The following is a 27,221-nucleotide window of genomic DNA, read 5'->3' as shown; positions in this document are numbered from 1 at the left end:
AAGGCATTACTGTTTTGTATGCAGACTCCGTGGTTCAAGTGAAACCCAAGGCATAAATTCATCAGACATCAGAAGGGACCCTTTTGTCCTCAAGCTTCAGGTGTTACATGAAGCTGCAGGAAACCTCACTGGAGAGGACATCAGCACGGTCAGCCCCCAGCTCTGCGTCCTGCAGGCCTACCGGGGAGAGCTACGCACAGCATGTCAAGGCTCCATAAGACATTCATCTTCATCAGACAAGAAAGGAGCCCGCCCACCCCCACCCCGGCCAACTTCCAACACAGGTGGAAGCAGTTCTGAAAACCTTAGGGGTTAGCTTTAGGGGAGAGAGGGGGGAACTGCGCAGAGCTGTGGTTTCAGGAAGGCTCTCAAGAGAGGTGGGGACCCCGCAGTGGCTGCTGCGGGCAGTTCAGTCTTCCTCATGCTCAGAGACCAAAGGCAAAGAAACGCAGGCAATGCACCGGGCGGCCTATTTCTTTTTAATTTATTTCTTCAAGACCTCCTCCTTGCAGTTTCCAGAGAGAAAATACAAAACAAGAAACAGACTTGGTTTCAAATACATAAACAGTGTGCTGGAGCTGAAAGCATTACTGATAACATTGTTACAGAAGAACGTCAGCTTACTCCAGGGCACTTCAGTATTCCTGAGGAATAAACATGATTTCTCCTTCCTCCCACTGGGATGTCTCAGGTGTCACTCACTGCTCCTGCTCCTGGAAGGCAAGGGCAGCAGGTTAGAACAGCACGGACAACCCTCTCTGGCTGGCTGGCTGCTGTCGGTCAGACCAAGGGAGCAAAGGGCCCCAAACCCTACCACCTGGTTTGCTCAAAAACTGACAAGAGGACTGTAGACAAAGCTGCCAGGCTCCTAAAAGGGGCTCCCCGACCTTGGAGGGAGAAGAATGCGAAATAAGTGAACAGGCCTGGGTAACGATTCCTAAAACTTGTCAAAGGGACAGACCACAGGTGAGGGGAAAGAGCGTGGCACTGACCTCACACTGATTAATGATTAGCTCTTTGACAAGCTCCTTAACCTAAGTAAGATTTCCTTTGTTCTCGTGCTGACTGAGGATAATAAAACTTCTCTCACAAATCTACTGGGAGGTCTAGAGAAAGACGATATAGCACCCAGGACCCCCAGGCGCTCAACAAGCAGTCACCATGCCATGACTACATCAAAAAGGCCCCAAGTTAGGACTCTGCCCCTCTTTGTAGACGACGGAGGATGACAACAGCCAGGCACAAACTCAAGTTCAGATAAAGTTATGTTCTGGAGCAGTACCCACAAGGTTGTAAAAAATGGCGCAATACTTTCCACAGTGACTCCTGGCTATTAAATATACAATATGCACGCATTCACCCCTGAGCCATTATCCATGACAACACAGTTTATAACAAAGAAAACATTTTGAAAAATTAAAAGACCGGAAGTTCCTCTCCCTGTTCTTTTCTGTTGCCAAGAAAGTGATGTCCGGGAGCAGCAGCTTTGGTGCTGCAGCTGCACCTCTTCTTGGACTATCCCTGACACCCCTGCGCCTCCCCCAGCTTTGGCCAGAGGTGGACCTGAAGGGTAGTAAAAGGACTGCCAGTCTTCCTACCTGGCCAGCTCTCCCTGCTTCCAATTCTCTCTCCAAACACGCACAGGTTTGTGGGTAGACAGCTGACCTTCAAGTGGGTTCTAAGAGGCGACTGTGCACTGGTAGGATACTGTTCTTTGTGATTCAGTGACCCTTGTGGCCTCAGTTTTGACCAGAATTAGGACACTCATTTGTAGCACATTTTCTGCTCTACTTGTTACTGTGGTGAACAATGGACAAGTCAATCACCCTTTCTTGGCTAGCCTGGACTGCAATAACCAGTGTTTCAATTGATAAGCACCTCAACAGCTAAACACATTTTCACATTTAGACCTCCCAATCAGCCTGTAGGTACGAATGATTACCCTCATTTTATAGATTGTTTCCTACACACAAAGGACTCTCAGAAGTGAAAAGCTCAAGATCACACACAAATCAAGCAGAGGAGCAGGCCCCAAGCCTGGGCCTCAAGGCTCCTGTGCTGGTTCCACGGCTATGACTCTACTCAGTGGGAATCAACATGGTAGATGATTCTACACATCCAAGGAATATGACAGTCCTCACTGAAGGTCGTGTTGCTATTAAGATTATATCTCAGGAAGCCTGAGGCCATCAACTCATCTAACAGGATAGACACTTTATTTCATTCATTCATTTTGCATTTATTTGCGTGCCTACCTAGTTCCAAGCCCTGGGGACAGGAAAATACATACCCACTCTGTCCCCAAGGAGTGCCTGGCCTCCCATGATCCTCTCACCTAGACCCCAAGGTAGACAGTCATCTCAGTAAGGCAACAGGAGAGGCTACGACACACAGAAACTTAGGAAACTTAGAAACTCCTTCCCTTTGGTGGTACCTGCTGTCATTTTCTCATCTTGCCTGCGTCTCTCTGTAGACAAGGACTTCAGAGAATCCTGTGGGACTTAGAATTAGGAACTTGTGCTCTTCAATAAAAGCAAGACCATGACGACTGAGTGCCAGCGCTTCAGGTTGGTCTGAGCACACGACGTGCTTACAGGGCACGCTGTGATCATCAGCAAAAGCGCTGCTCACAGGTATCTCACACAGATGTACTCTATGTGACGGCCATTTCTCAGGCAGGCTCGTCACTCCAGCCTTCTGGGCTGAGCAGACACTGGAATGCATGCATGCACCTCACGTACAGGGGAGGAAAGACTGTAGGCCCCAAAGTAGCATCCACATCACTAAAGACCAAAGAACAACTGGGATCCCAATGGGGCCCTAATGACACAGTCTATTAATCACGTGCACTATAAAGAATTCATCAAGAGAAAACTTCTGTTCTGAAAGAAAGAGAAGTACCAACTCTGTACATACTTTGACATATTTTCCATGTAGAAGATAAGGAGCCTGGAAGTCGTGCTGGCAGTTGGAGTAGGCCATCCCCAGTCCCATGCCAGAACCGAAGGCTAACGGCCACATTCTTCCTGTGGGCAAGGAGGGGGAGTCCCAACAGGGCATCATTAAGAGAACACATGGCTTCTTCTCTGAGGTACACACATTTGCTCCGGGTTCAATAAATATTCCACATGCACCAAATGGATGACAATGAGAAGGATAAATTAGTAAACTCAGTCAAATATTTATTATAAAGTATCTATGGTGTCAAGTGGAGGAATTAATAAATGATACAATGTGAAAAAAGCAGTCATAGTTGAACTTCCCTGCAGTTCTCTATCAACCTCTTTATTTGCTTACTTAACCTCATCAGAAATACCATTGGTAAATCAATTTAAAAAAAAAATAATACTCTCTATGAGGAGGTGATTGAATTTTAAAAATATTTAAGATTTCACCAATATTTGCATATTTAGATTTATAGGAAGTCATGAGGTACTTAAGTCTATACTGTAAGTGATTACCTCATATCAGCACTGTGTTAAGCATGATTCTCTAGTTTATATTCCCCTCAAAGTAACCTCTTTGGCTACTATTCAATATTCAAACCTCAGAAGTTCTTCCACAGAATGAAAGAAATATCGCTTGCATGTTGCTTAGGAGAGTTTTTGGCCAAAAAGGAAAAAAAGTGCATTTCTGGCCCACTTGTTTTTATTACCAGCAGGACTCTCATTTTCGAGTCTCCTTGAGAATTATAATTAATTAGAAGTATTATTTGAGCATGCAGATTTGGCCAAATGACTCACTGGCAGTAAGCACAAGTTTTCAAAATGATATCATATTTAAGATATCAAGCATCCTGACTTAATGCCCAGAGGGGATTCTAGAGACGCCCAACCCACTCTGACCTCCTGTGAGTGCACATTCTTCGTCTCGCTCATTTCAGAGTGGCCAACCTAAGCCCCAGATGAACGGGTTGGCAGCCATGTGTGTATGTGCCTTCCAGAAGTGTTCCTGCCAGGTGTATGCAAACTCTTCTAGGACATTATGGTGTAAGGTAATGAGAGTCACACTTACTTTTAAAGAAGGTAAGGGAGAAAATAAGTCCTAATCCAAATCCAGTACCTACAAAAAAGGGGGAAAAACATGTTAAACCTTGTAACAGTAACTAGACAAAAATGAAATGTTTTGTGAATGTGAACATGTATAAAACAAGATTACTTTCACATAAATTGGTACACAGTTGATTTTCTCATGTCTAGCCTTTCCTATTGTCAGAGGCCTAAGGGATGCCTTTAGTCCCCAAGCTCACAACAGGGGATAAAAACCTCATTCCCATTCTGTCTAGACAAGTCCTGGGGGTGGGGAGCAAGGCCAGAGACAGTTGTGGAGAAACTCTGTGTACCACTTGCAAACAGCCTCCAGGATCCTGGGCTCTGCTGCCCTATTCCAAGGGGGCGCCACATCAAAAGAGATGTCACATGACTGTGTAGTGGCTACTTTTTAAGGAAGATGGAATGGAGTGATCCATAACAATTCCCAAAATCAAACACAAGGTAGAATGCCCAGACAGAGTGAATATACCACTCCAAAAGGCCCAAATATGGAGATTGGGCCTCCCCGGTGGTGCGGGGGTTAAAGTCTCAGTGCTATCAAGCTATCCCCCCAAATGTGGAAATTAAATCCCTCCCCTTATTTTACTCACAGAACATTTTTAACCATCATCTTTCAAAATAAAAGAAATTAACACAAAATAAAACACAAGCCTGTTTTAATTGTCAGGAAGAAAAAAATTAAATAACTAATCTAAAATTAAATTTCACAGACATCTAAGCTTGGAAAACGGAAGGTCCTGTTCTTATACACCAAATCCACACTTTCACTGGTATGTCTCAAACCTTGGTCATTCCAGTGCTACCATCACAATTGTTGCAAAATTCACACACCACCTGCACAATTATTTTATCGTTTTTAAAAAAAAGTCAACATGAGGTCTAATTAAGCCTTATTTTTTTAATTTTTTAAAACATTTGTGCTTTATTCATTTATTTGTTCATTTATTTTTAATTTATACAAGCACTGGGTACAGTCAGAAGCGTGGGAGGGTGAGAGAATTCACCAGAGCCAGAGCAGGGAGTAGAACAGGCAGAAGGACCGAAGTACACTGCTGAGGGGAGCAGCGGGCGGCAGGAGAGGTCTGCGCGCCATGTGGGACCCTCCTCTGGTGGCCGGGGAGCAGCCGCGGATCGAACCGGCGCTGCAGAGGCTTAAATAACATTGGTATAATCATACTTTGAGTGCTATTTTTCATAAAGTATTAAAACCAATATAGAGCCAGTAAAATAAAAATATTTGTGGTACCACTTCGGACCGGGGGGAATGCCACCTTGCTTACTATAGTGATACATGTCCTAACCCTTGAGATAACCTCAATTGTCCATTATCAAAAAAGTTAAAGTTACACATGCTAAGGCAAGAGTCGAAATCTGGTGTTTTCATTTTTTTAAAAGACTTGACAGACAGCCTTTCATAGCATTTGATGTTCTTGACTAAGTATCTCCCTCACGGTTCAGCAGAGCCCTTGACTAACCTCTTCATACCTAACTACAAAGTCCCACTTGCCTTAAGGTTTTCAAATACGTGCTGTTGAAATTCCAAAGGCTTCTTTTCTGTCTAACCGTGATTTCAGGCTAATGTATGAAAATTCAAACTGCTCCTCAGGCTAACCAATGTGATCTTTCTGCTACAAACACAGAGAACGTCATCATAGGCAAGCTAATCCGCATCTTTTTTGATCCAAGTAATTCTTTTTGCACTTCTGTGACAATCCAGTTGAAGCTGGCCTGAAGAGCATTTATGCTATTTATTCAGAATGATTTCTGGTAATCCTCTCCTTTCACATCTACTGTGTGTTTCTTTCCTATGATTGAGCCCTACACATGAAATGGAATTAAAAATCATTACTTTGCCCTTCCCAACAGACCCTTGTATTAGGTCCTGTTTTGGTGCCCCGATTTAAAATCAGTCATGTCATCCCAATTTCCATATAGCATTTGTTAAAAATGATGGAAAACTAGCCAAGTTACAGATCACAAAGAAACTAACATTTGAGTGTTTTCTATAACAACACATTCCCCTGCTCCCCACACCCACCCACCAATTCTCATTTAAACCAAAAAACCAGCTGGTAGGGCATTATCCCCCATTTTTCAGATGCAGAACTTGTTTAAGGTTACTCTGTTTAGTCAGCAGTAGGGCAGTGAACTGGGCCCCGATCTGCCAGACTCCAAAGCCACTATCCCTCTTATGTCCTGACAGTGGATTCCCCTACAGTTTAAACCACTCAACAATCCCTACCTCCCCCCAAGGGAAATTGGAGTGTCAAGATTTCTGCTGCCAGTGAAGTAAGATGTAGCCAAAAACTAAACAGTGCTTCCCATGCCCAGACTGCCTGGCAACGAGGGTAACAAGTCTCCACAAGGCCAAGAGAACTGGTTCAGATTCATTCCCGGGCTACTCCTACTGCACATGTCAAAGACACACGTCTTCCTGGTCAGCATGATTCCAGAACTTCAGAGAAATGGAAGGTATCACGACTGATACTCCTTGGCACGATTTTACTGCTGCCTGGCTTAGGAAATGGCACAGGGTTCATTCTCAAGGTCACTGGCCTCACCCCCTTGCAGCTGGAAGATGAGTAAGACAGTAAATTGGTACTAGAAAATGAGGTAAAGGATTTGGACTGGCTTACCGATTTCAAACCAGGCAATGGGATGGGGAGGTGGGCCAGTAAAAACATAATGGCTTACAATCAGGGCTTTTGGTCTTCTCCATCTGGAAGGCAATTTTTTGGCAATCAAATCAAAAGCCCAAAAGGAAAATATTTCAGCATTTTTCTTGTCCCTCTGACTCCATGCCTGTCTCTCTTATTTCCCCCCAAGGAATGAAAGTTCTCTGATGTTCAACTTTTCCTAGTAGTAGACCAAGAATGATGCTAAGGCCCCTTGCTACCAGTATCGCTCAGCCACAAAGACGAGGAATGCCTCAGAACTAAGGAATAGAGTAGAAAATCTTTCACCTCTAGATTTGAAGTTCAGGTATAAAGCCAACCACCCAGTTTTGCTTCAATTAAAGTCATTTATCAGGCAAGAAAGAAATTTTAAGAAAAACAGAAAAAGCTGGGCCTACAAGCATACACATGCGGTCAGAACCACTGCTCAGACTAGCCCCCAGCGGCATTACCCAGGAATATGTTCTGTGACCCCAGCAATCACTGGGCAACACCTTCGATTCTTAAAAAGAGTTTTTTTTTTTTCTCTGTTCCCATGTTTGAAGACCCAAAATAACAAGACTATTTTCTAAAAAAAACCAAAAAAACAAAAACTCACAGAAAATGATATGTAAATGCCAACGTTTTACTTAAAGTTAGCTATCTCAGTTATTTAAGAGATAAACAATGGTGGAACTGCTGATGAGTTTTACAGGTTCAAGTTCTCACATGCTCAATTTTCTTTTAAAAGGCAACATGTTGCTTCAAAGAAACTCCCACCTGATCCAGGGACACCAACTCTGCAGCTGTTTCCACTAAAGATTGGCACCTCTAGGCTGGGTTTCAACTTCATAACAATAAAACATGAAAGGTTTGTCTTACAATAAAAACAAACCAGCATGGAAAAGAGAAGAGTTTTCTCTACCTTTGGCCACTTCTTTTTGTTGTTGCATGACAAGCGCTCTTTGAGGGAAATAGCCAAAGGAAAAAGTACAAAGCATTTTTCACCTACCCTGGAAGCAAATATTTAACTATGAATGAAGTTTATATAACTTTGCCTCCCCCTCCTGACCCTCATCAAGCCTGTTCTTTGGGTCCACACACTCTGAAATGACAAATAACCAAAGTAAAGACATGCCTGATGATGTAGAAGTACACATCTTCCTCCTAGCAAAGTGCAGTTAAGAGTCGGAAGGAGGGAGGCAAGGCAAAAACAAATAAACAAAAAACACACCCCACACACGAAAGAGAAGCCTTATGGAATTGACATTAGGCAAGCCTCCGGTGCTCTGCAACCATTTCTCCTGGAGAGGAAAAAGAATTGGCACAAATTCTTTCAAACAGAAATTACTCCAAACCAATCTAACCTGCACTTTAATGCATGCTCAGTGCCCACATTTTTAGGAAGAAGCAATTCTTGAACAGTTCATCTGATACCGTTTTAATAACAAAAACAACAAATAATTCCCTCCCACTAACTACATATAAAATATTTGTCTCATGCTCAAGTGAATTTCGTAACATATTTAAAAGAATAACAACCTTAAGCCACAATTCTTATGGGGGGGTGGGGAGCAGCACATGTTGAACACCTATAACTGTGACATATGGACAGTTTCTAGTCAATGCAACTTCATTTAGAAAAATCTTTGCTTTCACCATGCCACAGACAATAAAGCTTTAATTCTCTGCAAGTAATTAGGAAAAAAACATAATCAGCAAGAATTAACAAGTAGGCTACATAATCTGACTGCAGTCTTGAGGTAGACATGTACTTTGGGTATTAGCCGCTAAACAGAACAAGTTGGAGCAATACATGTGCCTAATGGACTGCCAATGGACTTTCAGTTAAGGAGTAAGAGCTCACTGTTTGGCTAGGTACAGGGAAAAAATCCACAAAATTCACTTAGAAAACATTTCTATGAAATACTATAGCGGAAGGAGAGATCGAAGAGTCACTTTATCAGTAACAGTTATTAAAATCTCACTCCAGCTTACATTTAAAATTTTAAATGAGGTTCCAAAATTCATAAGCTTAAGGTATAATTCTCCATGTTAAATTCTTTTTTTTTTTAAAGATTTATTTATACAAGAACAGGGGTATAGGCCAGGTGTGCGGGAGGGTTAGAGGATTCACCAGAGACAGAGTGGGGAACAGAACAGGCAGACTGATGCAATACACTGCTGAGGGGAGCAGCGGGCGAGACAGGAGAGGTCAGCCACGCCGGCTGGCCGGGATCAAACCGGTGCTGCAGAGGCTGCAGACAGCTTCACAGCATGGCGCTCAACTGCCTGCACCACCAGGGAAGGCCCTCCACATTAAATTCTTATCTGCATCCAAACTTTAAGTTGCAAAGGAACTATCTTCATTTATGCAATAACTTCTATCAAGATGTATGAGGAAAAATTTAAGTACCATATCCAATTGGCACTTCATGAATGTGAGACACCACAGGAACTACAAGCAAGTTTTTAAGCTCCTAGAAATCGTGTGCCAAAAAACTTGATTATTAAATGTCTGAAAGAAAAGATAAAGCTTCCCAAAAATGAGGGCTTTGCTCTAAGAGAGCAGAATAGCAAGAGCACGGATGGGGTGAACAGAAGGCCGAGTTCAAAGCAGGGCTCAGCTCCTCCACAGCTGGCTGTCTGTCTGACAACCTCAGTATGTTCATCTGTAGAATGGAAACAACCTGACCCCTACACTGGGAGAATGTGAGGTACCCAGCAGTGTGTAAGCAGAATTCAGTGAATGGTGGTAAGCTCTGCTACCGCCCTAGTCAGAAGTGTAATGGAATGGCTATTCCTCTATTAAAATACAGCTCACTGCTTGCTTAGAACAGACGGCAGGGGAGCCCCAGCTGAAAATCACCACTTTCCCCCCACTCTTGGCATAGTGGGCTATATTTCACTGGTATTAGCAATTGTTTATAGGAATACATCAGGTTTTAATATATATTTTATTTAAGTAGGGAATGCCTTCAGACTCACTGCCTTAAAATATAATACTCTCCCAAAGCTGTCTTGTGTTTAATAAAGCTGTATTTATGCTTTGAACATGGATTAACATTAAATTTACCTATTTATAATGGAAATGCTTTCCGGTTCAATCATGTTTCTATCAACTCTATTACAACCATCAAATGCATTTGTTAGGACAGAACAAACAAGAATGTGCTTTTATAGAAAAGTACCCTTGGGACTGAGTTTAGTGAGAATTGTATTTCCAAGAAACATTCCTGATTTATGAAAGATGCTTAGGGTCCAATTTATGAGGGGGGAAAAAAAATTTAAGTCAGCTCCAAACTGTGTTACTTAATCCTTTGAGGCAAAGACAGATTGTCCCAGGTGTCCATGTGTAAATGCCAAGTCATGTGAATTAACCAAAAAAAGTGTGCCAAGACCAAAGACCTAGAGATGGTAAATTCGTCCGTGTTAATCAGCATCTCAAAAGTCAACATTGCTGTCGGGCACATAGGAAACACACTAAGAAGGTGGCCAATTTACAAGACCTTAACCTTCCCCAGGCTATCCCAAGTACACACAGGCTGGAACATCTGTAGGAATTTCTTGGGTGGACGTCAATTACCAGGATTCTGATCAGAACCAGCAAACCCGTCAGCAGAAAGGAGAAAAGATAGGGAAGGTAAATGTGGAAGTCATTACTAATACGCTCTGCTTTGAGAAAAGCCAAACTCAAGTGTCCTTTTTAATTAAGAGTGCAGATAGCACAAGTCCACCTTCAGAATTCTGACGGCCACAGAACTTCCCAGGAACGCACCTAAGAATGAATATGGCTGTATACATTTTACTGGGCTGTAATTAGCTAATTCACAAGTGAACATAGTATATAGGGAATTGAGAATGAGCTCTAAGGATTAATTATTAAAGGGAGCCTGAAAAAAGCTGCAGATTTCCCCTGAACACACTGAGCCCCAGCGTATCACACTGTCTGGGTGTGGGGCACTTGGGGTACTACACTGTAAAGCACTGTTATTTGGCTCACAGAACTGTCTTATGAGGTGTATTGGGATCTTCTCAGATAGGAAATGACTTAGAGGGGTTAAGTGACTTTCCCAAGTACACACAACTGAAAAGTGTAGAACTCAAGCCCAGACCGTCTGATTCCCAAGTCACAGCTCTTTCCCACACATGGGGGTACAGCCCAGAGAGAGGTGAGCAGAGCGGGAGGGCCAGCAGTCCATTATCACACATGGGAACAGTGTTTTCTGGATTGTAGCACTAAGCTTGTGTAATTTATGTCTACGACATTCTTCAGTCCCTCAAGGAAACCACAGATGTTTATCAGGAGGGGTAACAAAACCTGAAATTACATAGAATCAATGAGAAATAATCAACCCACCAAGCCAGGAAATACATCCCTTTGAGCACTGACTGGAGATACACTGACTCCAAATGGGCTGAGGCCTACAAACTGCTCAAAAGGTATTTCCAGTGAGGCCCTTCCTTCCCAACACCTTCACACCTGCAGCTCCTCTGCCAAGACTAGACTCACTCAGTCTTAGGCATAGGAGTCCTATGCGTCAAAGGAAAAACTTCATGGAGAAACAAGTACCAATAATTTCTTTTCCTTCCATATTTGATCTACATTGGGTGACATTATCAGGTAGAAAGCAATGGGGACACTTTTCTTTCCCCTTGGAGCACATCAGCAGAGGCTCTAGTTTAATTCTCTGAAAAGCGGGCATTGTTACAACTACCTGTTATACTTTAGTTATAAGATTATGTGAACTTGGGGGTAAGTCAGGCTAACCATGATTGTGAATACTAGTTAAGTTACTTACTAATTATTTGTCTGAGTCCTTGGGAAATTGCTTAACTTCTCTAGCATTGGTTTCTTCCTATGGGGGGGGGGGCAGGGAGGATGGAGCTGCAGGGTGTGTGCAAAATGCTTGGAAGAACAGTTCATCCGCACACAGGAATTCTAATTGTCTTCTTTTTCCACAAAAGTATTTCAAGAACAAACTGAAAGTTCAAGTATTTACACAACACCAAAGGGCATGAGTAGCGGGTTCAACAAAAGTCAGAAGAAATAAGACAGTCTCTTCCCTGGGGAGCTTGTGGTAAGAGGGGAGAACATGCCAGGGACCCAGAAAATCGAACAAAGGCAGCTCATCAGTGCATGAGAAAGGAATGAGAGGAAGGTGGAAACACACCTAGCTGGATAAGAAAAGGGTGGTATCTGAGCTGTCTTAAATAATAGACTTTGAACAGCAAGGGTTGGGGGGATGGGCACACACTCCAACCAGTGACAGAAAAGCAGGGTTGAGTGCAGGGAGGTGGGGAGGAGGAGTCAAGATGACGCATGTCCAGGAGAGCAGGACTTCAGACTAGAAAGGAATCTGGAGCTATTCTCACGGCACCAGAAGCTGGAACAAGGAGTCTACACTGCACTCAATTCAGCAAGAAGAGTTTTTAAGGGCCTCCCCGGTGGCACAGCGGTTGAGCACTGGGTTGTGAAGCTGCCTGCGGCCTCTGCGGCGCTGGTTTGATCCCCGGCTGCTCCCCGGCCGCCACCGGAGGAGGGTCCCACATGGTGCGCAGACCTCTCCTGCCACCCGCTGCTCCCCTCAGCAGTGTACTTCGGTCCTTCTGCCTGCTCTGCTCCCTGCTCTGGCTCTGGTGAATTCTCTCACCCTCCCGCGCTTCTGACTGTACCCAGTGCTTGTATAAACAAAACAAACAAACAAATAAATAAAACATGCCTCTATAAAAAAAAAAAGTTTGTTTTTTTTTTTTTAAAAAAAAAAGAGTTTTTAAAAAGTAACATGACAGGCCATGTTTTAGGAGGATTCACCTGACCAGGGCTAGGGTGTAGGATTATGTGGAAAGAGAAGAGGCTTTTGCTGGCAGAATTCATGGGACTTCACAACTGATTAAGTGTGGGAGATTCATCAGTTTGCACGTCCAGAATTAATCACATACGGGCCTACGCTGAAATGACTTTAAAAATTTTCCTACAACTAATAGATTTCAATTTAGTCATCTGAAATGATGCCAAAAAACTTGCAGCTTTCTTAGGACTACCTTCTTGGTAAAAAGTGAATTAAGCTGCTTAAATCATTTGTTTCAGTTAATCATTTAAAATCTATGAAACATGAATTTTGAGTGGTTTATGTATGTGCAAGTTCTGACAATCAGGAACATTTGTTCTAACTAGTAAACATTTGTCAAAAGTCGGTCTACAAATCCATCAACAACATTATGTCAGTTACAATAGTTATAAATTACCCTAAGCATTCAAATGGAGGTTTAAGTCAGATGCAGGTATGTGAGGTAAAAGCACTAGGTTTCAATGCCCCCTCTACACTGTTAAGTTGCCGATCAAATAGCTTTAAAATCCTACTGAAGGTACATACCTGAGGCAATTTGGAAAGTCTATATAATTTGAAGCAAGTCCCTCAGTCACACTGCCATCTGCCTGCCCACCTGCCCTCTCCCCCAACATCCCTCACACCCACCTTCTGTTCTGCTCCTGGCTTTCCAGTAATATCAGCCCTGTCTTCCAAGACACTTTCTCCACCACCTAGAGCCCCACTTAACCAGTGGACTCTGCCCATATTTTCTCTAACTCATACTCGTTCGTCCTTTATTTCTTATTCCCTGGGCTGTCCAAAGAACATTTCAAAGACTTTCTTTTTCTTTTTTTTTTTTTTAAAGATTTATTTATTTATACAAGCACTGGGTACAGTCAGAAGCGCGGGAGGGTGAGAGAATTCACCAGAGCTAGAGCGGGGAACAGAACAGGCAGACTGACGAAGAAATACACTGCTGAGGGGAGCAGCGGGCAAGGCAGGAGAGGTCTGTCGCGCCATGTGGGGCCCTCGCCCTCGGCCGGGGATCGAACCGGCGCTGCAGAGGCTGCGGGCAGCTTCACAACACAGCGCTCAACTGCTATGCCACCAGGGGAGGCCCTCAAATACTTTCTTTCCCCACATCTTACCTACTAAAATGGAAAGCTAAATTGTTAATTGCTATCCTCTATCGGGATGTCGGAAAGTCATGATGCATTTCTGAAAAAATACAACATGATTTTTCCAACAACCCAACAGATTCCAAAGGATTTTCACATTACAATACTGTTCGTTTTCTTTTCTTTTTACAAGCATGCACTTGGTTTAAAAAAAAAAAAAAAAAGACCTAAAAAGTACGGACTATGTGTGTTCTTTAGTCATTCTAATTACTGTTTCTTACTTTTTCTTTTGTACCATCACTTCTCCCTCATTTGTAGCTGTTAAAAGACTGCACAGATGTGTGAATATATGACCCCTGGTCACACATGACGTTCTATGACTTGCTTTTACTTATAAATATCATGACACCTTTCTATGACACGTCTTTAAAACATTTTATTGAAATGTAGTAAACATACAGAAAACTGCACAATTCAGAGTACCACACAATGGGTTTTCAGACTGAACAAACACACCCACGTTTACCAGCAACCAGATGAAGAAACAGAAGCCTGCACTGTGCTCCCTCAGTCAAACATTCCACCCAAGGATAACCACAGTCCAACTTTTAACAGCACAAGAGTACTTTTGCCTGATTTTAAACTTATATAAACAGAGTTACACAGTAATTTTTTAAAGGTTTATTTTTATTTATTTATGCATACAAGACATGGGGTGTAGGCCAGAGGTACGGGAGAGAGGGTGATGGTGATGAGAGGATTCACCAGAGACAGAGTGGGGAGCACAACAGGCAGACTGACTAAAATACACTCCTGAGGGGAGCAGCGGGCAAGACAAGATAGGTCTGCTGCACCATGTGGGTCAGCTACCTCTCCAGGGATTGAACTCATGCTGCAATGGCTGTAGACAGCTTCAGTGTGCTGAGACTTAAACCCTTGCACCACCAGGGAGGTCCCAGGATTGTGAGGTTTTTAAATTTTAGGTATTTTAATGGCTGCATAGGAGTATCACATTATGATTTTAACTTGCATTTGCCAATCACTATTGAGGTTGAATATCGTTTCATGTGTTCATTTGCCATTAACATAACTTTTTTGTGAATAATCTTTTCAAACATTTTATTCATTTTCTTAAATATGTAGTCTTCTTAGATAAAAAATTTGAGTTTTTTAAAAGATTTATTTATTTATGCATACAAGAACTGGGGTACAGGCCAGAAGTGCGGGGGGTGAGAGGATTCACCAGACACAGAGTGGGGAACAGAACAGGTGGATTGACTGAAGTACACTGGTAAGGGGAGCAGTGGGCGAGTCAAGAGAGGTCTGCTGTACCATGTGGGTAGCTCCCAGGCCGGCTGGGGATCGAACTCGCGCTGCAGAAGCTGTGGATAGCTTCACAGCGCTGGGCTTAACCCCTTGCACCACCAGGGAGGCCCAAATTTGAGTTCTTTATTCTACAAAAAAAGTCCCTTGTCAGACATACAGTATTGTAAATATTTTGCCCCATACCATGCCTTTCTATTCTCTTAATGATGTTCTTTAAAGAAAAAAAGCTTTAGGGCCTCCCCGGTGGCGCAGCGGTTGAGCGCTGGGTTGCAAAGCTGCCCGCAGCCTCTGCAGCGCCGGTTCGATCCCCGGCTGCTCCCCGGCCACCAGAGGAGGGTCCCACATGGCGCGCAGACCTCTCCTGCCGCCCGCTGCTCCCCTCAGCAGTGTCTTCGGTCCTTCTGCCTGCTCTGCTCCCTGCTCTGGCTCTGGTGAATTCTCTCACCCTCCCGTGCTTCTGACTGTATCCGGTGCTTGTATAAAATAAATAAATCTTTAAAAAAAAAAAAAAGAAAAAAGCTTTAAATTTTGATCAACTAGTTTACCAATCTTCTCTTGTGATTTTGCATTTTGTGTCTTTTCTGAACTCAAGGTGACAAAGAATTTTCTCCTTTGTTTTCTTCCAGGGGATTGACAGTTTCAGCATTTACAGTTACTCTATGGTCCTTTCCAGGCTTTCCAGTTAATTTTTATGTATAGATGAGATTCTTTATATGTGTATAAAGCAGTTGTTGCAGCACATTTTGTTGAAAAGATTTTCCTTTCTAGATTAAACTGCTTTGGCGTCTTTGCCAATAGTGAATTGGTCATATATTTATGGGTCTATTTCTGAACGCTGGTAGATTTCACTGATCTGCATGTGTATTTCTTCTCTCACCCAGTTTAGTTTCAAGTAAGTCTTGAAATCAGGTAATGTTAGTCATCCAATTTTTTTTTTCTTTTTCAAGATTGCTTTAACTGTTTTGGATTATTTACATTTTTATATAGATTTTAACATCAGCATCTCGATTTTTATGAACATCTTTGAGCACAACTTTTCTTGCTGGAAAAACAGATAATTTAAACTTCCTCACTGAGCTGCCAGACTATACAAGGGGTAATATATTAGTATACCCAATTCGGTGGCACATAACAAACACTCAATTAATGTTAGTTTCCTCTCTCTTTCCTTCTCTTGGCCTTTAAATAAACAGAATCCACTCTAGCAATGCCCTAACATTTCATTAGTGGGTCAATGGCTGTAGCAAAAATATTACCACACCAAACGACTTTTATAAGTAAATATTTGTATTTTCACTTGGATTCAATACTGAAATGCACTTGCCAGAGAAAGCAATTCAGCATATTTACTAATAAACTGTTTCAGGCCACATTTTAGGAAAGCATAAAACCACAACCAGAACAAAAATTTAAATATGTTTTCAAGTTCCATATAGCGCCTAATTACATTATTCTGTAATACTAACAGAAAATTCCCTTCTAGAAAGATCACAATGTTCCATTGTTCATACTGCTGCCGCAAATGGAAAAAGTATTTTTGCTCCCAAACACTGTTCAGAAATACATGTAACAAACAAAATATGGCTACTTAATTCAACAATTAACATGTACTAATTTGAAAACCAAACCTATAAACAGGAAGTATTTTAGTTCAGCCTAATTAGTATCAGTCCATGAAATGTAGAGATATCAGTTCACAAACACAGGTTATGAAAAGGCAATTTTTGGTGAGCCACCAATACTTTGTGGTAACCCACATTTATCAGATGAACTGATACTTAAAGAAAAACAATAATTTGCTCTCTTTTTCCATGACTTTATTAAATGGCCTCTTTCAGTATTTTTTTAATATTAAAATGGCCTTAAGGTGATCAATTTATATTTAATTACTGTAGGAGTAGACAAAATCTGGTTAATTCTAAGTCAGGTCAGTTACTAAGTCATTCACTGTCTTCCTTTCTTAACATGTAGGGAACAAGGCCAAATGCATTCTTTTCATAAGCATGAAAGCTCGGCAAACACAGTAACTTTCCTCTCCATCAATTGAGCTAACTGAGTTGCATATAAGGAGTGACCAAGCTCAATGACCAATCTCAAGCTACTTAGATCCCCTTCTGCCTCTCCTACGCGTCAAGAGCAACATGATGCCCCACTTACGGAGGCTGGTGTCACTCCGGACTCCTCTCTCATGAGCCAGGTTCAAGTTTTATACATATTAGCAAGTGCTGTCACTACAGTGTCTATAACCTTTCCTACTCCTCTGTCCCTATCTAAATTCTGACTTCCTCTCATCTGATCAGTTCACTTTCACATAAATTTGTCAAAATATCCCAACCCAGCTCCCTGCCTTCATCCTAGCCCTTTCAAATTCATTCTCCTCATGTTTCTTCAGTGATCATTCTGAAATCAGAAATTCAGCCATGTCACTCGTCAGTTTAATATTCAAAGGTTTTTCTCAAATGTTAGAAACAGAGTTGCCATAAAATAGGCAAGCAATTCCACTCCTAGGTACACACCCAAGAAAATGAAAACTTATGTCCACATAAAACATGTATACTTGATTAAAGAAGCATTACTCACAGGAGCCAAAAAGTGTTGCCAACCTAAATATTCACCAACTGATAAATGGATAAATAAAATGTGGTATATATCCATACCATAGAGTATTATTTAACAGATGTCAATACTACCCAAAGTGATCCACAGATTCAATTCCTATCAAAATCATAATGACATTCTTTGCAGAAACAGAAAAACCCATCCTAAAATTCCTATGGAATCTCAAGGGAGTCTCAATAGTCAAATAATCTTGAAAAAAGGACAAACCTTAAGAACTGATTTCAAAACTTAACTACAAAGCTACAGTAATCAAAAGTGTATCCAATATAAAGACAGACATGTATACACCAATGGAATAGTCCAGAAATAAACCCTTGTAAATACGGTCAAAAGACTTTTGACAGGGGTGTCAAGACCATTTACAAGGAAAGGACGGTCTTTTCACCAAATGATGCTGGGAAAACTGCACACCCACATGCAAAAGACTGAAGCTGGACCATTCCTTATCTGGCATCATGTACAAAAATTAACTCAAGGGGCCTCCCGAAGTGGCATAGGGTTGTTAAAGTCTCAGCATTATCAAGCTATGATCAGTCACTGCAGCATGAGTTCAATCTCTGGCCAGGGAGCTAACCCATATGGCACAGCAGACCTCTCCTATCTCGCCCGCTGCTGCCCTCAGCAGTGTACTTCAGTCAATCTGCCTGTTCTGCTCCCCACTCTGTCTCTGGTGAATCCTCTCACCCCCCACACCTCTGGTCTACACCCCACTTCTTGCATGCATAAATAAAAATAATTTTTTTAATAATATAAAAAATTAACTCAACATGGATCAAAGATTTAAATATTACCTAAAACTATTAAACTCTTAGACAAATAAGGTCAAAAGCTTCATGACGGTGGATTTGGATGATTTCCTAGATATGACATTGTGAAACAAAAGGGGGGAATAAATAGATAGAAGTCTCTATCTAGTTCCAGCTATGGAGCTCCTAAGTCCCTTTGAATTTCCTGGATGACAGAATTGTTCTAATTTGTTCTAATGAGTCACCTCTGAGTGGACTCCTGAATGGCAGATGGTCAACAGTTAAGACCAAGCCACATTTATTAGAGGCTCGAAATTTTCAGCCTTACCCATGCCCTCCCCTTCCCCAAGAAGGGGTGAAGGGTAGAGGGTGAGTTAATGATGCATCAGGCATTTGTGATAAAATCATCTTTTAGTAAAAGTCTCATAAATATGGAGTTCCAAGAGCTTCCGGGTGAGTGAACATGGTTATATGCCAGGAGGGTGCACACCCCCCTCCACAGACAACACTGTGCTCATCCATGCACCTGTGCTCAGGATCCTTCAGGACCTCGCCCTTTATATCTCATTAGCTGGTTATCATTCCTATTCTTTAATATCCTTGGTAACAAACTGTTATCTGGTAATAGTAAACTGTTTTCCTAGGTTCTGTGAGTCACTTTAGCAAGTTACCAAATTCAGAAATAGGGGTGTGGGAGCCACTTATTTATAGCTGCAGCATGAAGCACAGGTGACAATCTGAATTTGTAACTGGCATCTGAAGTGGGGGGCAGTCTTAACAGACTGAGTCCTTAACCTTCAGGGTCAGCCTAACTCCAGCGTCAGAGTGGAATTGAATTACAGGACATCAGCTGGTGTTAGAAGTGCTTGATGTGGAAAACATTTTTTAATTTTCATGAAATCCAATTTGTTTTCTTTTGTTTCCTGTGCCTTTCGTGTGTTAGTATGAAAAACAAACAAACAAACAAACAAAACTCCGTTTTTCCTTTACTCTCACACTCATTATATTTCTGACATTGGTTTGGAAAATTTTGTCATGTGCATTTTTATCACACTTTGGGGCAAATACCCTACAAGGTCATGATAGTCACATGAGATAATACAGGTAACATGACATGTTTAGCACAGTGTCTGGCACGTGGTAAGCATTAAATAAATGGTAGCCATTATCACCATTTTCTGAAGGAGCCAAAGTCTCTCTCTCCTGGAACTCTGCCTGGACTGTTTCCGGCTGGAATGTAGTCCCCGCCACCCCAACTCCATCCACCTACTAAACAGCCGTACACTCCAGAATGGAACTAGAACACCACCAGCGCCTTTTCCATCAATATGTTTGATTACTCAAGGAGGGAAGTCTCTGAAGGGTGGAGCCAGTACCTACCTATTCATCTGTGCACCACCCTCCACCAGGCTTTCCACATGGCTGGTATTAAACTGTCTTAGAAAGTACATACAGATGATTACTATTACTGACATACATTGTGATTTTCTCATCCCCGGATTCCTGTTTTCCCTAGAACACAGAAAAGAGAGATAACCTCCTAACTGATCCAGAGTCATAAGCACAAGCCAAGGGCATCAGCTACTAATAAGCCTCCTATGCTGGCAAGATACTATGCCTTTCTCATTAACAAGAACGTGTGATTCATTCATGTGAGTATATACAAAACAAATTACCCAGTATATGTAAGAAAAATAAATGGCATAGTCCTTGAACAGAGTGGAGAAAAAATCCAGAGCATTCAATAAATCTGATAAAACTTAAAAATAAATCCATAAAATTAGCAAAAAACCATTAATGACGCACACACATAAAACTAACGGAACATGCCATTCATAAAATGTAATATTCTTCACTCCTTTTTAATTTCCTGCAATAAGGCTTTGGCACCACAGCTTAAAACAACATCCCCCTCTACTTGTTTAAATACAAAAGTGCTCTTTGGTTTATGTTTCTTGGTTGACTATTCCCAAACATAAAGTAATACCACTTTATTATTAAGATCTACTGACAATAATTCACATCCCCAGATGAAATAAAAGTCAGTAAAAACCCCACATGTGAACAGGCAGAAATTCATGTGAAATTGACCCTACTAGGAATTTCAATTTAAATGTTAATGCATTCAGGTAATAAACACACACTAAGTAGCTAATATGGGGAAAGACCATAGTCTACAAAATTCTCAGCAATACATGTCAATTATTTAACAATAATTAGTTTATGCTTCCTCTATGCTAGGGTTGGGGGATCAACACTGAGAACCAAATCAGCCTCTGGTTCTCTGGTTTACAAGGAGGGACAATCAAGTAAAGAAACAAGGGCCTCCCTGGTGGCGCAAGGGGTTAAGCACCACACTGAGGCAATCTGCAGCCTCTACAGCACGAGTTCAATCCCTGGCCAGCCAGGGAGCAACCCACATGGTGCAGAAGACCTCTCCTGACTTGCCCACCCGCTGTTCCCCTCAGCAGTGTACTTCAGTGGATCTGTCTGTTCTGTTCCCCACTGTCTCTGGTGAATCCTCTTACGGCCCCTCCCCCCACTTCTCTGGCCTGTACCCCAGCTCTTGTATGCATAAATAAATAAATCTTTAGGGGGGAAAAAAAAAAAGTAAAGAAACAAATCCCAAATCTTAGATGGTGATATGTGTGCTACTAAGAAAAATGATACCGCAATATGAAGAATAAACAGGACACCTGAAACCTCTTACATGCTAACAAAGTTGTTTTAAAAAATACATTAATTTTATTTTTTAAAAAAGATTTATCTATCTATCTATCTATTTATTTATTTATTTATTTATGCAAGCACTGGGTACAGTCAGAAGAGCGGGAGGGTGAGAGAATTCACCAGAGCCAGAGCGGGGAGCAGAGCAGGCAGAAGGACCGAAGTACACTGCTGAGGGGAGCAGCGGGCGGCAGGAGAGTTCTGCGCGCCATGTGGGACCCTCCTCTGGTGGCCGGGGAGCAGCTGGGGATCGAACTGGCGCTGCAAAGGCTGCGGGCAGCTTCGCAACCCAGCGCTCAACCGCTGCGCCACCGGGGAGGCCCAAAATATATTAATTTTAAACCTTTCAGAGGAACAAGGGAAAACATATTGATGGAAATGGCAGAATAAGAAAAAGCTAAAGAGAAGGGTAAAAACGAGACGGGGAGACAGGAACAAGAGCTGAAGAGGAGAAAAACAGATGTGTAATAAACAATGGCCCAGCACCTACTACAGGAGGGCAGGTGTTTTGGTTTTCTTTTTCCCTTTTTTTTTTTTTTTTAAATCTGGCTCAATTTATCAAGTCAAACCACACTTGAAACCACCTATCTTACCACGTATTCATTAAACACAAAATAAAAAGATAGCTATTAACACATAGAATTAAGAGGGGAAATAGAACTCCTCTTATTATGATGAGGGGAAAAGGCATTTATGAATAAATGTATCTCTTCCTAGAGGACAAAGTCTAGGAGAACTTTCTGTTAAGACATTACTCTCAGTCTGGCAAGGAGACAGCAGAGTGAAGGCCCCAGGCCCACCTCCTCCGTATGCTCATGACTAGACTGCAGCAGCACAAAGCCAATAACCCCTGAAAGATAAAATGACAACCACAGCTCATATCAAAAGCGATGGTCTGTCAGAAAGAAGCAGGCAAAACTTTACCTGAACTGTGTTGACAACGGGGCATTACAACCCAGAAGAGGGAGGGGTGGCTGCTGTACAGGGTGCCCTACAGTTGTTGACTCCTGGGAACACACCCCCACACTGGCAACTTCAGAGACCAGCACTGCGCCAGATAAGAAGCTGCACAGTGCTGGCGTCCAAGGCGGAAGGCACGCTGCCGGGAGAACCAAAGGAGCCGGGTGCAGGGTGATGATCGCTGGCTTGAGCCTGAGGTCCCAGTACAAAACAGTGGGAACCTGAACTGATGGGGCAAACCAGGTCAGATCACCTGTGACTCCTCAAAGAGGAAACTACCTGCAGCCTGAGGCTGGGATATTTAAACATCTGCCACCCGCCCTTCCCCCTACTAGGCTAAAACCTAGGAAAATAATGGAATACTTTCTACTAAACAGAGAATGAGTGGCTGTTAACAACAAGAGAAAACACCCAAATAAGGGTCTGTGCTGGAAAAGAACGCCCCGCACTCATGACCCTGTCTCAACACAGCCTAGAGGGTAAGCTAACAGGAGACCGTAGGAGGCACTTAGGTGGAGGAGCTGGCGCAGAGGATGGGCTCACTGTGGTTCCCCACCACGCAGCTCCCCGTACCCACCACACAGGAGGAAGTCTGAACCCCTGATGCTCACTGGAGGTGACCCCGCAGCACCTTACCACGCTGGTTCATTTCTACCTATTACCCCTTGCCAGCACTAGTTCTCCAGTCACTTCTACAGGCGCAAAGGCGGCAGTCTGAAAGTCTATCCCTATTATAATTTACAGATACTAAACTGAAGAGACAGAAGAACATATCATAAATACTGGAGGAAAAAAAAATTCCTGAGAAGTCACAATCTAACACAACTATGAAATATGCCTTAAGAGGAGTAACAGTTACAACAATGCTCACAGAACTAAAGAAAAGAAATAAAAAAACAATGGGTGATGTAACAGGAACAGAATGAAGACCAAGAAAATATGAGGCAGTTACCATCAGAGCAAATGGATCTAAAAATAGGGCAACCAAATTTAAAAAAAAAAAAAAAAAAAGAGGGTCTTGACAACAGACAAACAAGCCAACGGAGAGAATTCATGAGCTTGAAAGACACACAAAACAGACAAAAAAGAATTAAAAACTGAAAATAGTGCAAGAGCCCTTTGAGATAACCTAAGAGAAATAACATCCATATCATGGTCCCAGAAGAAGAGAAAAAGGCACAGCAAATTTAAAGAAATACCGAGAACCTTCTCAATCCTGAAAAAACCCAGATGCTGTGCTCCAAGACACTCAAATTGTTCCAAACAAAATAATACCAGACAGACATATGCTAAGACACATTATAATAAAACTGCTGAATGCTAATGACAAGAACAGAATACCTAAAATATCAAGAAAAAAAAAGGGTAAGCTATAAAGGAACACCAGTCAGACTGCCATCGGACTTCTCAGTAGAAACACTACAAGCAAGCAGGAATGGCAGGAGATATTTAAAGTACTTTAAAAGATTTCCAGCCTAGAATCTTTTACCCTGCAAGTTTAATATTCAAGATAGAAGGAAGAGTAAGGAATTTTACTGAAAAGCAAAAACTACAGGAAAATAATCCAATTAATAAGGCGGTAGCAGACAATTCACTAAAGAGGATATCCAGGCCAACAGACGTGTGAAAAAATGCTCAGCATCACCTCCAAAAAGAGATGCAGGTTAAAATCACAACAGGACACCATCACACACCAATGAGGACGGCACATATTAAAGACTTCCAACAGGACAGGATGGAGAGAAAGAGGATCCCGCTAACATTGTTGGTGGACATGTAAAGTGGTGGAGCCATTATATAAAGTAATTTGGATTTATCTGTAAAAAAAGAAAAATGGAAAATACTGTACAACCCAGTAATCCACTCTTGACCATCTATCCAAAGAACATGAAACCACCAACACAGAACACTACAGGCAGCACTATTTACAAGAGGGAGGACATGGAAATAGGTCCAGCAGTAGATGACCGGATCAAGAGGTGGTACAGCCACACGGACACTATCCACCCATAAGGATGAAATGGAGGTAGTTCAAAGGGATTTTGCATAGTCAATAAAGAATGACAAAAACAAATACTAGACATTTACTTAACAATTTGAGAAAGAAAATATTTACAAAAAGTAAGGATGTAGATATGCATTATGATTTAAAATGTAATAACATCTTTCTTAAAAAAGGACATTACTCAGGGCCTCCCTGGTGGCACAAGGGGTTAAGCAACACACAACGAAGCAATCTGCAGCCTCTGCAGCACGAGTTCGATCCACTTCTACCTACTTAACCTCTCTGTTTCAATTTCCTCCTCTATAAATGCTCGACTCAGCTTCTGCTCTAGTTCTTCCACCACCCTTAATATTCAAGTCCAAGTCATTTTCCAAATATCAGATGAAGGTCCATCTTCCTGACAAACTCTTAGTGAATAACCTCAACTCGGCTGATTTACACTTAACAGTTCTGCAGCAAAAAGAGCCTGAATCATTCATTTCAATGTTCATCTGTAATCACGTCACTGTGTCTCATTTATTTTTTTTTAAGATTTATTTTTTTAATTTATACAAGAGCTGGGGTACAGGCCAGAGGCGCAAGAGGGTGAGAGGATTCACCAGAGACATAGTGGGGAGTAGAACAGGCATTGGGACCAAAGACACTGCTGAGGGGAGCAGCCAGAAAGGTAGGAGAGGTCCCCGGCACATGTGGGAATCTCCCTGGCAGGCCAGAAATCGAACCAGCGCTGCAGAGGCTGCGGACAGCTTCACAACGCTGTGCTCAACCCGCTGCGCCACCGGGGAGGCCCTGTCTCCTTTAATTTAGTATACCCACTCCTCAGATTCTCATCAGTGGCACAATAAATTGACTATCAACAATTATTACTAACACCATCGACTGAATACTTAATGAGTGTCATGCACTGTGCTAAGTATCTTTAATTTTTTTTTGCCCTTCAATTCTCTTCCTTTAGATAATCTGTCTCCTTATCCCCATTTCATAGCTAAATTAGAGATTTATCAAAAGACACAAATTTGTGAGGGTGGGATGAAGAGTGTGTGATTTAAAACTCCACTATCTACATCCAAAGTCCATTCTTAACTACTGTATCATATTGCTTAGTAATTACTTTGTAAAAGAAATATGATTGTAAATTCCATTCTGGAATTTGCTACAGTGTGCCTTGCCCCTGCAGGAGTGCTTAATAAAAACTGTTGACTAGTGTTACTTTAGTCACCTCATGCCTAGGTGTTAAGCCTTCCCCACTAAAGGTTCACTGCAAACAATAACAAAAACGCTATTTCTTTGGTCAGATCCAAAATAACCCATTTTCTAATGAATGATCTACACACAAGTTTGTACATAAACTAACTCATTTAATCTTCACAACTGTGTGATAGTACTATTTACTAGTACCACTAAGTACTAATAATTTACTAACTGCCAATTTACAAATATGGAAACAGCACTGCGAGGTTAAATTACTTGCCCCAAGTCTCACAGCTGGAAAGTGGTGAATTCGAGGGTGAAGTGGTAACTGTGATAAATCACTTCATTCTCAACAATTTTTATTAAGCACTCCTCTAATGGCTGGTGAATATACCAGAATGCACCCCTGCTCTCCTGGAGTTTACAAGCCTATTTCTTTTTCAATATTTTCATTCAAGGACACAATCCTAAACTCTCTTAAATGCTCTTAAGTTTTTTCACTCAAAAACATCAAATTGGGGCCTCTCTGGTGGCGCAAGGGATTAAGATGCAACCTATGAAGCTATCTGTAGCCACTGCAGCACAAGTTCCATCCCCAGCCGGGGAGCTACCCACATGGCACAGCAGACCTCTCCTGTCTGGCCAGCTGCTCCCCTCAGCAGTGTATTTCACTCAGTCTGCCTGTTCTGTTCCCCACTCTGTCTCTGGTGAATCCTCTCGCCCCCCCTCCCCACACCTCTTGCCTGTACCCCCATTCTTATATGTATAAATAAATCTTTAAAAAAAAAAAACATCAAATTTGGATAATAAAAATTAGTATCTAAGAAAAAATATGGGACTTGAAGCCAGAAAAGTTGAGTTAAATATCCCACTTTGTCATTTATCCGACCGTGGGCATATCGTTTCACCTGACTCTCAGTTAAATGTCCTGCATGAGACAACGAATTAAGCTGCTAACCCAGCACAGTGGCTGGTACTTCGCACAAGCTCAAAAATGAGTTTCCCTCTCTCCCCTGTCGACCCCTCCCCTCCCCTCTGTGCACCGACCTCATAATTTGTGTCGTCACTGAGCACATGCTGAAAGGCCACGCAGGGTTACATCAAAGAATGAAAAGTGACCCACCTCTTACTTTCCGGATCACCATCACTGTCTGCTAAACCAGGTTACAACTCGGGTATGACAGCAACTGACTTTAGAGCCTGGCGGGGTCTATAAAATGCTCCCGATGACCTTCTTCATGAAAGAAGGCACTTTTGTTTCAGCTGAGAGGAATGTGGCCTCCTGACTAGGCCCCACGCCCCGTGCGGGACGAGTGGCGGCACCAGGGAGGGCAATCTCGAGCCTCTGGCACCAGCCCGTGCCCAGCATACAGCTTTTCACTCAGAGACCTCAGCAACTCTCCAGCCACCTGCCGGACCGACCCCCCGCCTCCCCTCCTCGCTCCCGGCGGCGGCCCAGGCCCCCCCGGCGCGGGTGTCCGGCCGGCCGGGTGACCTGCCCGGGCTCGGCGGCTCGCTCTGGCCGGAGGGGCTGGGACAGGCCCGGGTCTGACCTCTCGCCGGGCTTCCCTTCCGCCCTCCGAGTCAGGGGGGCCTGAGGCCGGGTGGTCGGGTCCGGGAGAAGCCTCCCGGGGCGAAAGGCCCCTTACCTATCTTCACGAGCGTGTCCGCCATGCACCGGTCCCACTTCCTGCCGAGGTCGGACTCCGACATGTTCCCCACCCGCAGCTCCAGCTTCCTTTACGGCCAGGCCCCGCGCGCCGACGCCAGGCAAGTCTCGCGAGAGCTGGCCGAAGGGCCCGAGCCCGGAAGGCCGGCGCCGGCGCGCCAGATATCGCGAGATGATCTGTCTGCTTCCGTCCTTTCCGGTTTTTTCAGCTGGTCGTCAAGGTGACGGGTAGCCTGGAGGCCCGAGGTGAGCCTGACCTTGGAGCGGCGCCTACCCAAGGGCTGCGAGGGCTGACAGGTTTCCTAGGCTGCATCCAGAGGCCTGTCGGGAAGGCCTTCCTC

The 27,221-nt window shown here is 42.8% G+C and overlaps 1 protein-coding gene across 1 annotated transcript; it reads right to left on the bottom strand.

Annotated features, from left to right (window-relative positions):
* Window positions 1-286: 286 nt before the first annotated feature.
* On the bottom strand, window positions 287-27,001 carry MICOS10 (mitochondrial contact site and cristae organizing system subunit 10). Its single transcript, XM_037501240.2, has 4 exons — window positions 26,861-27,001; window positions 4,015-4,062; window positions 2,917-3,026; window positions 287-713 (listed from the first exon to the last, which is right to left on the bottom strand). Exons 1-4 carry the CDS (start codon window positions 26,922-26,924, stop codon window positions 699-701), a joined length of 237 nt encoding a protein of 78 aa, XP_037357137.1. The 5' UTR covers window positions 26,925-27,001; the 3' UTR covers window positions 287-698.
* Between the last annotated feature and the right edge of the window lie 220 nt (window positions 27,002-27,221).

Source organism: Talpa occidentalis, unplaced genomic scaffold (assembly GCF_014898055.3).
Source record: "Talpa occidentalis isolate TD23 unplaced genomic scaffold, MPIMG_talOcc4v2.1 talOcc4.9, whole genome shotgun sequence".
NCBI lineage: Eukaryota > Metazoa > Chordata > Mammalia > Eulipotyphla > Talpidae > Talpa > Talpa occidentalis.
The sequence above is the reverse complement of the archived record's forward strand: the minus strand, read 5'-3'. Positions and strand labels throughout refer to the sequence as shown.

What these genes read in the sequence shown, in the direction of transcription:
- MICOS10 (XM_037501240.2), bottom strand. Translation starts at nt 26,924, where the DNA reads ATGTCGGAGTCCGACCTCGGCAGGAAGTGGGACCGGTGCATGGCGGAC. An exon ending in GGACACGCTCGTGAAGATAG is followed by an intron (nt 4,063 to 26,860) that starts GTAAGGGGCCTT and finishes CCTTTTTTGTAG; the next exon opens with GTACTGGATTTGGATTAGGA. An exon ending in CTCCCTTACCTTCTTTAAAA is followed by an intron (nt 3,027 to 4,014) that starts GTAAGTGTGACT and finishes CCTTGCCCACAG; the next exon opens with GAAGAATGTGGCCGTTAGCC.